The 14,147-nt window shown below is 33.7% G+C and overlaps 2 protein-coding genes across 2 annotated transcripts in view; both read right to left on the minus strand.

The window, feature by feature from the left end:
• LOC111703003 (leucine-rich repeat-containing protein 24) overlaps positions 1 to 6,696 on the minus strand; it is a 39,578-nt gene extending 32,882 nt beyond the window's left edge. The window contains exon 1 of the mRNA XM_023474841.1: positions 6,620 to 6,696. The gene's annotated coding sequence lies outside the window, so the exon portion shown is untranslated. The remainder of the gene's footprint in view (positions 1 to 6,619) is intronic.
• Positions 6,697 to 11,194: 4,498 nt separating this feature from the next.
• LOC111703004 (uncharacterized) lies at positions 11,195 to 13,183 on the minus strand. Its single transcript, XM_023474842.1, has 3 exons — positions 12,827 to 13,183; positions 11,956 to 12,045; positions 11,195 to 11,788 (listed from the first exon to the last, which is right to left on the minus strand). Exons 1-3 carry the CDS (start codon positions 13,181 to 13,183, stop codon positions 11,195 to 11,197), a joined length of 1,041 nt encoding a protein of 346 aa, XP_023330610.1.
• Between the last annotated feature and the right edge of the window lie 964 nt (positions 13,184 to 14,147).

Below are 14,147 nucleotides of genomic sequence, written 5' to 3' on the forward strand. Positions count from 1 at the left end.
AAAAAAAAAAACGTGGTTTCAAAGCCCCTTGTCCTTGATTTGTTGATTAGGAAAACTAGATGCAGTCTGAAGAGCCACTAAACGAATATATAAAGAGGATCAAGTTTGTTACAAAATTGTGAAAACTTCAAATTGTATTTTGTCCCAAATGAAGATATTCAGATTAAATTCCCAATTTGCATCCAAGTGCAAAGTTCAGAAATTCACCGGATTTAAATATATTAGAAACAAATTGATCAATATGTACATGTGTTTGAATTTAAGTTGAGAATGACCTCTTGCACCGCCCCCAAACTTGATAAAAGTCTCTTATAATCAGGGGGCGAATAGTGAGGGTATTGCGGCTAAACATGAAAAATGGAATTTTTGGGGGAGATTCAGCACTCCCAATGCATGTCAATAAATTTCTGTAGATATGCCTTAGCAATATGCAATATCTACATGACGTAATTTTCTACTGAAGTTTCAGTTGTTTTGTCTCAGTTTTATTTCGTCTATGTTTCACAAATATGTTCTATTTCGTCTATGGAGCAAGGATTAAACTGTTCTGTTTTTTTAAGTCTATAATCCACAGCTAGATACTTGCTACATTTTTTTTATTCAGTCTATTATAATACACAGCTTAATATTTTTCTATCTTCGTTTTATTTAGTCTTTAGTACAAAGATATATACTTTCTATCTTTTTTTTCTATTTAGTCTATAATACACAACACTGGTCTATCTTTGATCTGTTTCGTTTATAATACACAACACTGGTATCTTTGATTTGTTTCGTCTATAATACATAACACGGGTCTATCTTTGATCTATTTCGTCTATAATACACAGCACTGGTCTATCTTTGATCTATTTCGTCTATATTGCAGAGATTATTACTGTTCTATCTTTTTTCTGTTTAGTCTATAACACAGATAAACTCTGTTCTATCTTTTCTTTGATCTACTTCGTCTATATAACACAGATGAATACAGTTCTATCTGTGATCTATTTCACTTATTTTGCACAGATTAAAACTGTTCTATCATTGATTAGATTCGTATATATTTCACAGATTATTACTGTTCTATCTGTATTCTATTTCGTCTATAAAACTTGAGTTGAATACTGAATATCCTTTTCCTCAAATTTCCTGAATTTCTCAGCAAATGTTTATTCAAATATTTTATTTAAAGAGATGTATTTCTTCAAATAGATTAAACAAAATTGTTTATATAATTTTGTAAAAAATATTCTGTAATTAAATACGTGAAAATATAAAAGAAAAATTAAAAAAGCGAACAAAACATAGTAAAAAGAGAATAATGCGGAAAAAATAAAAAATATTTACAATATTAACAGACAAAAAATCTTAATTTTAGGATTTTATCAGGAGAGCGAGTCCAAATTTAGGAAAGAAAAATCGAACGATTAATTCGTGTAAAAAGTTCCCAGAAGCCCCCCCCCCCTCATAAATAACATTGTTTTAAACTCGATACATTTATTTCAAATCCGCCCTTAAAATGATTTAGTGCATTCAGTTATCATATAAAAACATGAGTTTTACGATATAGATCATTGGAAATGAAAATAAAAATGGTCGTAAATTTTAAAGATATAGATTTAATTTTGCTTAAGAATAAAATATATAAAAGTAAACCACTCCAATCTATAAAAGAAATTAAAGAAAGAATAAAATATGTGCGGCTATACTGGAGGGTTTATACGATCTTGTATCTTGTAAAACATTAGCTCTTCAGAGGCCGTTGTGGGAGTATCGTTAATTTTGAACGCTTGATCTCGATATCTAATTTTAATTTTGAGGATAAATAATTGATCCCTTAATCAAAGTTAAAAATACGAACCATCAAAAATTAATCTGTAGATCTGGATTAGATAGATCTGTATCTGTAGATCTGTATCTGTAGATAGAGATCTGTATCTGTAGATAGAGATCTGTATCTGTAGATCTGTATCTGTAGATCTGTATCTGTAGATCTGTATCTGTAGATCTGTATCTGTAGATTTGTATCTGTAGATCTGTATCTGTAGATCTGTATCTGTAGATCTGTATCTGTAGATCTGTATCTGTAGATCTGGATTAGATAGAGATCCCGAAATTAACAAAACAAAAGTTCTGATTTAAAAAATAAGAGTTATTAGTTTGAAAGCATAATGGAGTTCAATCTAAAATAAAGAATATTTATTTAATACTTAACACTTTTATCTCTTGTTCATTGTTCATACTTATTCTGCACAGTTCCAACAAGACTGTCTGATATTTGTTGAAACATCCTGTATTCACATATTCACATTTCAAATAGTGTTTTTTTAATTATTAAACACCCTGCAATGTTCACACATTGATAGATAAAATCCTAACATTTTGTTCTAAATTTTCGAACAGAATGTTATAAATTTAAAATATTTTTAACATTTTGTGCAAAATTTTGAACATAACATTGAAATCTTTCCGGTAATTTTTAGATATTAAGAACAAAATATTATTTTTTTTGGCAGAAATTTTATAAATGAAAAATATACAAACATATGTTTCGTTTATAAGACAACACATATGCTTGAGGAAACATGATAAAATCTATATATTCTTGAAAAACCTGTTTATCGTTTATTCTTGCATTTTATCTTTGGATGCTTAAAGGGACGGCAGATGTTATATCAAGGGACCTACTTTTCTTTAAGTAATATTTTAGATTCATTAAGCTATATGCCTGATCAAAATAAATGAACTATTCCAGATTTCTCTTTATAAAGGTTGGTCACTTTCAATTGTGTAGTATCTCAATTAACAAAAGTGATTTGCGCATTTCTGCTGCAGAGATAATGGATGTATTGACAGAACTAAATCCTTTACAAGCTGGAGAAAAAACGGAATCTTCTAGATTATCGACATATTTAAGGTTTCAAGGTTACCTTTGTGAATCGGACATTAGTTTTATCAAATAGAAGGTCCCTGGTCGCTTGAAATGACAATATATAGTTCCTTGAACTTTAAGAATTAATTGAAAAAGATTAGTAAAAGACAGATCATATTTTAGCAGATAGAGAACCATTTACCATAATTTAGAGTTAAGCACACTTGAAAATAAAATACTTCAAATAAATTTCAAAAATAAAGTTTTAATGAATTTTAATGATTATTTTTTTTAATGAAAGAAAATTGTACAGCATAGAACTTCAAATAAACTGATTTAAACAATCCTTTAATATTTTTTAACAAAATGTTCGCAAATTTAAAATGCGTTCGTCGGTAATTCGTTATTTCGTAGAAAATGACGGTTTTATCTTTTAGAAGCGGAGTGATCATAGTTTTGAGGAAACGATTTTGTTGAAAAAGCTCACGTTCAGAATCTACCAACCAACAATTATTGTGTACGAAGTAAAATATTTTCTAAATGCCTCCGGTAGAATATAATTTCTCTCAATATTATCCCGGACCAATTTATCTCTGCTAAATGAACTCATTAAAAGAGGGCGGGGATCATTAAGTTAACAAAACAACCCTCCCCCCTCATTGCACGATGCAACTTCATTCTTAAATGACTTAGCCACACAATTACCTGTAATTAATATCCTAAAATTTAATCAATTTTCATTCCATGGAATTTAATATCCTACGAAATTATCAACCGTAGAATTATTGTGGTTGATATTTCATCTTACAGCATCTGAAAACTACCCAGCGCAAATTTCTTGTGTGCGCCGCGTCAAATTCTTCAACCAAACCAAACCGTACTCGCAATCCTCCAAACCAAACCTAGTTTAGAATTGCAAGATGGCGCCCGGACAAGTATTTAACTAGACAGTTTAATTTCTCAGACTTCCCTGATCCTCATCTCTGCAACTTATTATGCATAATTAATCTTGATTCTACTTCAAATGATAATTAATCATAGCACCCCCGTCTAACCCTCACGCTCCTCCCTGACTTAATACTACTTTAATGTTTCCTAATGCAATCTATTACGACTGGTACAAGCCAAGTTTTGGCAAATATTTTAAAAAAAGTTGAATCTGAAGAAAAGTGTATCATTAAGAACAAAAATTTGCCGAAGGGTTAAAGTGTAAGTGTAATGTTAAGTGACCTCCATGCAAAGATTACAATACCTGATTCACAACGGTACCCTTGCCTGTATGAATTAAGATGAATTAATCTTTCTCATTTTTAAAACCTGATTATGGTAAATTGTGGGTTTTCTACAAAAGGGACCTGCATGGCGAAATTCTACTGCAGGAAAAAAAATCTCAGAATGGAATACTTTTAAACCTAGAAAAACTACAATATCTTCACCATTATTGATCAGATAAAGGTTTAAAGGGTCCCGTTGTGAATCGGTCATTGCCATCTATGAATGCATTGTCACTTGAAATTATGTAAGTCCCTTTAACAGATTAAAGAGGAAAGTTTTAAAAAATTTTAAATTGTGAGATTTTTAGCGAATTTCTTTCCAAGCCCTTAAATTTTGAATCTAGACACTACATACAGACAAGTTTATACGGATTTAAATTCTAGATTTATCCAACAATGAAATTCTCAAATTCTCAAAGAAACTGCTGGGTAAATGCAGTTTTAAAAACAGGTATAAGGTTAATCAACTTTAGAATTGATATAGCGAAAAAATTATAAAAAATATGAAATATTCCTGAATCGATTCAATTCCAACTCAAATTGTGTTCGCATAATTTTTCGTTTCACAACAAAAATATTCGAATTTCACGTTAGATCAAATGTTTTTAAACAAAGTTCTTCTTCTTTTTATGAACAAACAATTAAAATGCAAAACAATAAATTTTATTTGCTATACATTGCTGGAAAATCAAAACTACGTAGTCACAAGGTCGTACCAGAATTTTTTAATGTTTAAATGAATAGTTCATCATTATGTGAAAATTATGATTTCTCTATCATAAGCAAACAACAAGCTTTATCTATTAAAAACTGCTTAAAACAACATTTGTTTATGTTACCCTTTCTCCATTAATATTAGACATGTGATGTGAACAGCATTTTGTTTTGTAGAGAAATTATAAATAAAGCAAAAAGCTTCATTTCCTATATATTTGGTATAAACACTGTTAAAAGTGAACAGTGTGTGAATACTAAATCCATATCTATTAAGTAGTAAGTCAGTTTGTTTGTTTGTTTTCACGATCATAATTCGTGAATCCCTTAACCGATTTGCCTCAAATTTTAAAGCAAAAACTCCCAAAACTTTTTTTTTTTGCTTACAAATTGTCCAAAAATGTTTTAATTTAATTGGGCTATGCTTGAGTCTCTAAAAAACGTTGATTTTTGGGAAATGGTTTTTTGTTAAGGGGGGGGAGGGGGGAGTCGCTAAGGAGGGATACACCAAATTATACACCTTTTTTAACTTGCATATGTTTGTTGTGCTTAATTGTTAACTAATTCTGTTAAATTGGCGTGACCTAATGGGAATTATCTCTTTTAAACTTTTTCTTTTTTCTAATTAGATCTTTAAGACATTAAATTAGAAAGTGGTTGGCTTTAAAACATTGCTCATAATTATTTACAACCAATTTTGTAGGCAAAGTTGCTCGAGGGAACCCGTGGTTAATCATAATTTTTAATTTCCCGAAAAAGTAGTTGTATACAATTTTATCGTCTTTGGGAGATGCAAATGCGCTAACTTTTTCACGAAAACTTCGCAGAGCCGCGAGCGGGTCGTAAATTTACTTAATGTCACAAGGGACGTTTAAGTTACTTAACGTCCTTCGGCTGGGGAAATCATAGTTTGGTGATGTTGGTCAAAAGGTGGTAAAATATTTAATCAATTCCTTCTAAAATACCATAGCTTTTATGCATATACTTCTAAAACTATAATATCCTATTCAACGGTATACCTGAGCTATTATGACCTAAAAGTTAAAGTTCAGAACTAGGAATACCTTTTATATTCTTTAAAGCGTAAGCGTCATTTCAAGTTACCCTGTAAAGATGACAATGCCCGATTATCAACGGTACCCTTAATACCTTAATCTGATAAAAAATATGAAATATAATATAAAATAATGTAATAATAATTTATCCATGGTTCCTTATATGTAGGAATGCGCATTCGCAAGTCATTTTTGCAGAGAAATCAAAAATTAAAATAAACAGTTGAAATAAACAAAAACATTGGTATCCTATTCATATTTAATTAATCAGACAAAGCTTTTAAGGGTACCGATGTGAATCGGGTACTGCTATCTTAGAATGGATGGTCACTTGAAATTACGCTTACAGTCCCTTTTTTGTAAAAAGTTTAAAATTTCTTATTTCTCCTGAACAAGGAGTAATAAAACTATGGGAGTAGAGATGACTAAATTTTACTAGTTTTAAGCAATTAACTAAATTTATAAGCAAAGGTCCAAATTTTCCTGTTCAATCACTGGTTTTTAACTTAAGTTGGTTGACAATTAATTACAATCAAATTAGTTTTTTAGCTGCCCTATCAAGATTTATGTACAAAGGCTGAGACTTCAGAGACGACTGCACAGGATATATATTGTCCATTTCCTATTTGGATTCTCTGCAACTGTAAACTGGTTTCTTTCGTTGCCATGACAATATATAGGCCATTAAAAGACATTTTTCAAGATAAAAGACTTAATCTAACCTTGTAATCGTTATATTTTAGTTCGTCTTTATAGTCTCATCTTTTGTGGGTAACCCTTTATACTGTTCACTACTGCTCAGTACATGAATCACTAAATTTCTTAACTGAACTAACGTTATTTCTCTTATCTTTTAAGGGAGGAAAGATAACACAAAAGCATTGCATCTCTAACTATAAGTTGTGTACAGTGTACACACACACTCAATTAGACAGTCTCGTTGGACCAAAGGGGGGGGGGCTAAAATGAGAGCATAGAAATGGAGGGGGGTTGATAAGCATTCAGAATAATAAAAACTGCTTCAAATGAATTTGATAAAAAGTTAAGGAAAATAAATAATAAAAACTAGTGGAAAGTGCACTTATTTCTCCATAAAAGAAAATGTGAATATCATCGCTTTTAAAATTCATAAAACTCTTTTAAGGTTTCAAAATACATATATGCACTGCACATTGCATAGAAAAATAAAATCACAAAAAAAAGTTAATGTCGTGTAAAATGAATGTGAAAACAGCTTTTGAACAACCTGTATCAGTTAATCCAGCTTTATACATAAGTAGTCTAACTAAACAGTGAAAAAAGTTTCTGAGCTGTAAAATTGTGCATCTATCTATCTAACAATCTGATTATTACTTGTTATTTTACTACCTATAGCAGCCTAAATACCATCCATACACCTTGCTACAATTAGAGCAAACACAGCCCTAAATACATTCAACCAGTGCAAACAGAATATAATTCACAGAACCACAAATAATGATGTTTGATGGGATGATATACCTGAAATTCTTGCAACTAACAATCACATTTATAATTATACTTTGTGCTTTATAACTTTTCTAGTCACTGAATGTGTCGTGAAGTAATCCTAACCGGATGTACTTGATTGTTCACTGTTCCAAGTCGGGCGTTGATATCACCCAGCAGCAGCAACTGGCAGACTGGTTTCTCAGCCCGGCCGCAGTGCGGGGCGGCGCAGGGACTGCCTCAACCTATGCAGTCTACCTGCCCTGCAGCGTGTAGGGATAAATATTCCTCTTTTTTAAGAAAAAATTCGCACATTTTTCTTTGCTCTTCTGCGAATTAGTATACTAGTAAAGTGATTTTTTTCTGATAATGATTTTTATTTTTAAGGTCCGGGGGTATTTAAGTTTAATTTCAAGTACAGGGTGTCCCACGAAACATGACAGTATGCAGGACGACTTGAATGTCGTCTTGATTTTTGATATAATTTGCTGCGTTTATTTGTCCACCTAATTTTAGAAGTAAATTTCTAGATATAATAATCACAAAATTTCCCTTGTCTTGCCATTTCCAAAATGTGGTCTGCCTTTTTTGTGCTTTCAATATTGCCCGAGATATGAAGAATTTCGTTCAGATTTCGACAATTTTGCATTTATTCAACAAAATTGAAATCTGAACCAAACTCTTTATATCTCCGGTAATATTGAAAGCACAAAAAACGCAGACCACTTTTTGGAAATGCCAGGGCTAGGAGAATTATGTGATAATTGTTTCAAGAATCATACATGTTAAATTAGATAGAAGACTAAATGTCACAAATAAATTCAAATACCAAAGACGACTTTCAAGTCGTCTTGCTATTGTCATGTTTCGTCGGACACCCTGTATCTAGACGTTTTCTAATTGAAAAATACAGAGTGAGTCGTATAATATTGACCATTCATTTAAAGTCACCAAGAAGGTTAGCCCAGGAAAAAAGGTTGAAAAATAAAAAAAAATCTGGCTGAATTGAAACGATGCACCAAATTTTAATAATTCTATTTTTGAATTTAATTTGAACTGTACGAGAATTTTTTTGAATTTCCCATTGTTATTTGACACCCATGGGATTGTGATATAAGTTTTGGACGCGCCCATAAAGATCTGCTTTAAATCAATATTTCTTTCGAGCGAAAGTCAAGTTTCTGAGACACCTTCAAAATTAGATTATCCATGCCATGCAAGCACATTTTTAATGGGACACCCTGTGAACACCCGCTTTCCGGGTGTTTTTTTGTTCACCCTTTGGTCTCCTGGAGATTTCTCTGTAAGCTGGCATGCTGTGGACATCATGGTTACTGTACATTACTCTTCAGCATTCATTTATTTATTCATTGTGTAATTATTTGATTATTAATCAATTCATCGAAAATTAACGGAGGAATCCGTTAACGACCGGCAAAAACCATTAATTTTTAGACCGTTTACGAAACGGATTAGCCGTTTCAAAAAAAATAACAGTTGAAAAAGAAAACGGAACGGATTTTTAGAAAAAGTTGGAACGTCGTTCCCAGCCTTATTCATTGGACCAATAATTTATTAGTTCATTAATTTATCAAACCATTCATTCAATAACTTATCAATTCATTCAAACAGTAATTTATAATTCAATAAATTATAAACTCATGAATTCAATAATTCATTTAATTATTCACACACGTTTGCAGTAATAGCACAAAAATAATAAATATCCTTTAAAAGTTTGATATGCAGGGTCACGGTGTCCTAATAAACATTGTTTGATATGCACCGGGTGTACTAATAAAAATTGGGTTAAAATAATGTCAATTAAATAATAATAACTACACGGCCATGACCTTCCTTCTATATATAAATTTGGCTTGTCTGTCTGTTTGGGTGTTTGGGTGTTTGTTTGTTTGTTTGTATCCAATAAGCGTCAAAACGGCTGAACCGATCAGGCCCAAATTTTTTGTGGGACATCACGTCACCACAGGGATGGTTTATGAATCAACAAAATTTCAAATATTTGTCTCCATCAAAATTCTATCTTCATTAAATTTTTGAAAATTTTGAAAATCCACGAAATTTTTTTTGAAAATCCGCGAATTATTTTTGTTTTGTTTTACGATGTACACAAAGAGAACAATTAATTTAGAAGAGGCTAGTATTATTATGTTTATATGGCAAAAATTTCGAAAAATAAATAGCACGATCATGGCAGTATTGATCACTTTAAATTTTCAAAAAAAGTTTCCCTTTGTTTTTTATATAAAATTTCAGCAAAAATAGGAAATGTTTCTTAATTTTTTTCGGATATTTGATATAAAGATATAATTTTACGGCTTTGAAGAAAATGAAAGTAAGAAGTAAACCTTTGGTAAAGGATTTAGAGAAAAATTATAATTCAACAAAATCACTTATTTCACTGAGGTAGTTTCTCAAGTATGTAAACCTACTGCCAATTTCTGATGCTTCAGAAATTAATCAATCCTTTTCTGGGCTTCATCATTTCCTTTCCGTTTCTATCCCTGCTTCATCATTTCCTTTCCTTTTCTATTCCTGCTTCATAATTTTCTTTCCCTTTCTATCCCTACTTTTTATCATTTCCTTTCCTTTTCTATCCCTGCTTCATCATTTCCTTTCCCTTTCTATTCCTGCTTCATCATTTCCTTTCCCTTTGTATCCCTCCCTTCACTGCATTATATCATATCCCTTTCTATCCTACCTTTACTAAATAATTTCCTTTCCCTTTACTCGATTTACCATGGATCCTTTCCTTTTATTTTTTTCTCTTTATTTTATCACTTTTTTTATCATTTCATATTATACTCTTTACTACATCATTTCCTTTCCCTTTCTATCCTTTCTTTGCTTATCATTTGCTTTCCCTTTCTACCCTTCTCTTACTATATTATTTCCTTTCCCTTTCTATCCTTTCTTTACAAAATAATGTAATTTCCCTTTACTCGATTTACTAGATCATTTCCTTTTCTTTTTTTCTTTATTTTACATCAATTCCTTTGAAAAATTTAATTTTCAAAGCTAAAAAGTAAAACGAAAGCAAATATCTGTGAGTAAAGCGAAATTTTTTAGGGTTTAGGGGGTAGCGTTTTTATATCCAGTAGCGTTGGTATATGTATTAGATACAGTATATACACCTGACCTGTCAGGTTAAGAATAGAAGAATAAAACTTTAGGTGGAGCTAGATAAAATCAAAAACAAGGATTAAAGAAAGTTGAGATTTGTAATTGATAAATGATGAGCAAATCTGACTTGTTTTCTCCGGAGTAAATCCTTGTAATCCCTCACACTAAATCTATATCCGGTATCCCTCGCAATAAAACTATATCCGGTGCATATTCTGACCGGAAGTTGGATAATGTTTCCGGAGTTATCAAAACATCACAACAATGATTTGTCATGCTGTGAACCAGGAGAACCAAGGAGAACCTAGAGAAACAGGGAATCAAGAGAACCAGGAAACCAGAAGATCCAAGAGAACCAGGAGAACAAGGAGAACCAGGAGAACTAGGAGAACCAGACGAGCAAGTAGAACTAGAAGAACCAGAATAACCAGGAGAACCATAGAACCAGGAGAACCAGAAGAACATGGATAACCAGGAAAACTAGGAGAACCAAGAGAAGCAGGAGAACAGTAAACCAAGAGGAAGAACCCAGGATAAATAGAAGAGCCTGGAGAATCAAGGAATCAGGAGAACCAGGAAACCAGTAGAACCAGAATACCAGTAGAACCAGAATAATTAAGAGAACCTAGAGAACCAGGGGAAACAGAAGAACCAGGAGAATTAGGAGAACCTAAATAACCAAGGAATCAGGAGAACCAGAAGAACCAGGAAACCATGAGAACCAGGAAAACCAGAAGAACCAGTAGAACAGGGATAAACAGGAATACCAGGAGAATTAAGAGAACCAGGTGAACCAAGAGAAATGAGAGAACCAGGTAAACCAAGAAAACCAAGAGAACCAGGAGAACAAGACGAACAGGAAATACTAGGAAAACCATGAAAGCGTGGAGAACCAGGAGAACCAAGAGATCTAGGAGAGCCATAAGAACTAAGAGAACAGAGATAAACAGGATAACCAGGGGAACCAGGAGAACCAGGAGAGCCAAGAGAACCAGGTGAACCAGGAGAACCAGGAGAACAGGGATAACCAGGAAAAGCAGTAGAACCAAGAGAACAGGAGAACCATAAGAACTAGGATAACAGGGATAACCAGATGAACCAGAAGAGCTAGGAGAACCAGGGGAATCAGTGGAATCAGGGGAACCAGGGAACCAAGGCAACTGCAATGGAACCAGGCATACCAGAATAACCAGGGGAACCAGTAAAACTTGAAGAATCAGGAGAACCAGGAGAAACAAGAGAACTAGAAGATCAGGGACAACCAGAAGAATCAGGAGAACCTAGATAACCAGGGAATCGGGAGAACCATGAATCTAGAAAAACTAGGACAACATGTAACACAAAGAGAACCAGAAGAACCAAGAGAACTAGGAGAACCAGGAGAACCTAGATAACCAGGAATCAGGAGAACCAAGAGAACCAGAATAACCAGGAGAACAAGGAATACCAGGAGAACCAGGAGAATAGGGATAACCAGGACAACTAGGAGTACCAATAGAAGCAGAAGAACAGGAAGATCCAGGAAAAACAGGAGAACCTGGAGAACCAATGAATCAGGAAAACCAGGAAACCAATAATACCAGAATAATTAGGAAAACCTAGAGAACCAGGATAATCAGCAGAACCAGAAGAACTAAGATAATCAGGAGAACCAGAAGAACCAGGAGAACCAGGAGAGCCTAGATAACCAGGGAATCAGGAGAACTAGAAGAACCAGGAAACCAGGAGAACCTGGAGAACCAGGAGAACCAGGAGAACTAGGAGATTTAGGAGAGCCAGGAGAACAGGGATAAACAGGAAAACAGGAGAACCAAGAGAACCAGAGCCTGCGATTTAAAAGCTTCGGCTCGAGCCGTAATTCCTTAAACCCGACTTTAAGACCCAATCTTCGACCCAACTCTAACGACAGCTTGAGTCACGTGATTGACAGCTGCGAGATCTTAGGCTCGACTTAAGGAGTTAGGCCCAATGAAAATAAAACCGACCTTGGTTGGTTTTAGTGAAGAATAAGGCTCAATGTTGGGTCTTATTCTCATCAAAACCCGGAATGCACCAATTCCAACTATGAAAATCCGCCAACTACAACATTAAACCGGTTTTATGAACTAAACTCTGATGAAAATTAGATGCAACGTAAATCCGAAAGCCCGAGCCGTAAATAAGGCTCAACGACAGCTTAGACCCGAGTCGAATTTTCTTGAATTTTTTAAATCGCAGGCTCAGGAGAACCAGGAGCAGGAGAACCAAGAGAAATGAGAGAACCAGGAAAACCAAGAGAACCAAGATAACAGGGGTAACCATGAGAGCCAGGATCGAACCTGGAGAACCATAAGAACTAAGACAACAGAGATAAACAAGAGAAAAAAGTTAGCCAGGGGAACCAGGAGAACATAGAACACAAAGGGAACCAGGAGAACTAGAAGAACCAAGAAAACGAGGGCATTCAGGAGAACCAGGAGACCTAGGAGAACCAGGAGTAACAGGGGAACCAGGAGATTCAGGAGAACCAGGAGATTCAGGAAATCAGGAGAACTAGGAAAACCGGGAGAATCAGGAGAACCAGGAGACCCTAGATAACAAGGGAATAGGAGATCCGGGAAACCAGGAGAACCAGGAGAACTAGGAGAACCAAGAGAACCAAACAACCAGAGAGAAATAGGAACAAAGGTTTTCATTTCTTGAACACCTCAACACTACTTTTTTAAAGAATCTCCCTGTCCCAAGCTTCGACTTTCTGTGGTTTAAGCACGGGAGCAGCCGACCACAAAATATATTTCAAGTAGTTCTACCGCAGGCGGGTTTTACTAAGGAAACATAAAGGATGATTGTAAATATAAGGGGGGGGGGGGGATAATTTCATAATGACTTTTTTCCTTCCATACTTACACCTTCGGGTTTTTATCTAAAAGATCATTTCTTAAAGGAACTGTCGACGTAATTTCGAGGAACCCTTAATTTAAAAAAAAAAAAGAGTGGCATGTCCGGTTCACAACTGTACCCTTTAGCCTTTATCCGATTAACAATGAGCAAGATATTAGTGTTTGTCTATTGAAAAAAGTTGAATTCTGTTAATTTCCGTTTCTTTTTCTGAAGCATGCATAAATGTATAAGCCACTTTAAAGGGACTGTAAAGGAAAAATGAAAGGGGGTATAGGCTGAAAGCTAATCCCTTTAGCTCTTGATCGTGACCCATTAAAGTTTTATCTGATGTTCCTGTCTCGAGAAATTGATATACAACTTTGTCAAATTTATACGAAAGTTCATATATGTAAAATTTAGAAAATCTTAAACTTAAATCACGTGACCAGAACTATCACCAATGGCAGAGCAGTATACTGGTCACGTGTCTCCGCCTGTATCACGTGACCACTTTACTGAACTGCCATTGGTGGAATTTCTGGTCAAGTAATACGGACGTATAAATAATATTATGAATTAAATCTATTAAAATAGAAATAACAAATATAAAATTAGAATTGGAGTAAACCTAAGTTACAATTAGCTTTCTCTGGGATATCATTGTTTTTAGATTGGTTGCATATTTTCTGAATTTGATCTTTTTAAACCCACTACTTTTATACAAAATTGTATATATATTAATTTTCGTATAAATTTGACGTAGTTGTATATCAATTTCTC

The sequence above is a fragment of the Eurytemora carolleeae genome, unplaced genomic scaffold, assembly GCF_000591075.1.
Source record: "Eurytemora carolleeae unplaced genomic scaffold, Eaff_2.0 scaffold417, whole genome shotgun sequence".
In the NCBI taxonomy this organism is placed as follows: domain Eukaryota; kingdom Metazoa; phylum Arthropoda; class Copepoda; order Calanoida; family Temoridae; genus Eurytemora; species Eurytemora carolleeae.

Excerpts from the sequence above, each read along its gene's own strand:
- LOC111703004 (XM_023474842.1), bottom strand. The coding sequence starts at position 13,183 with ATGAAAACCTTTGTTCCTATTTCTCTCTGGTTGTTTGGTTCTCTTGGT. Across the intron at positions 12,046-12,826 it reads TAGTTCTTATGGTTCTCCAG|GTTCTCCTGTTTTTCCTGGA; the intron begins GTTCGATCCTGG and ends TTGGTTCTCCAG. Across the intron at positions 11,789-11,955 it reads CTATTCTCCTGGTTCTCCTG|GTTCTCCTGATTCTTCTGGT; the intron begins GTATTCCTTGTT and ends CTGGTTATCTAG.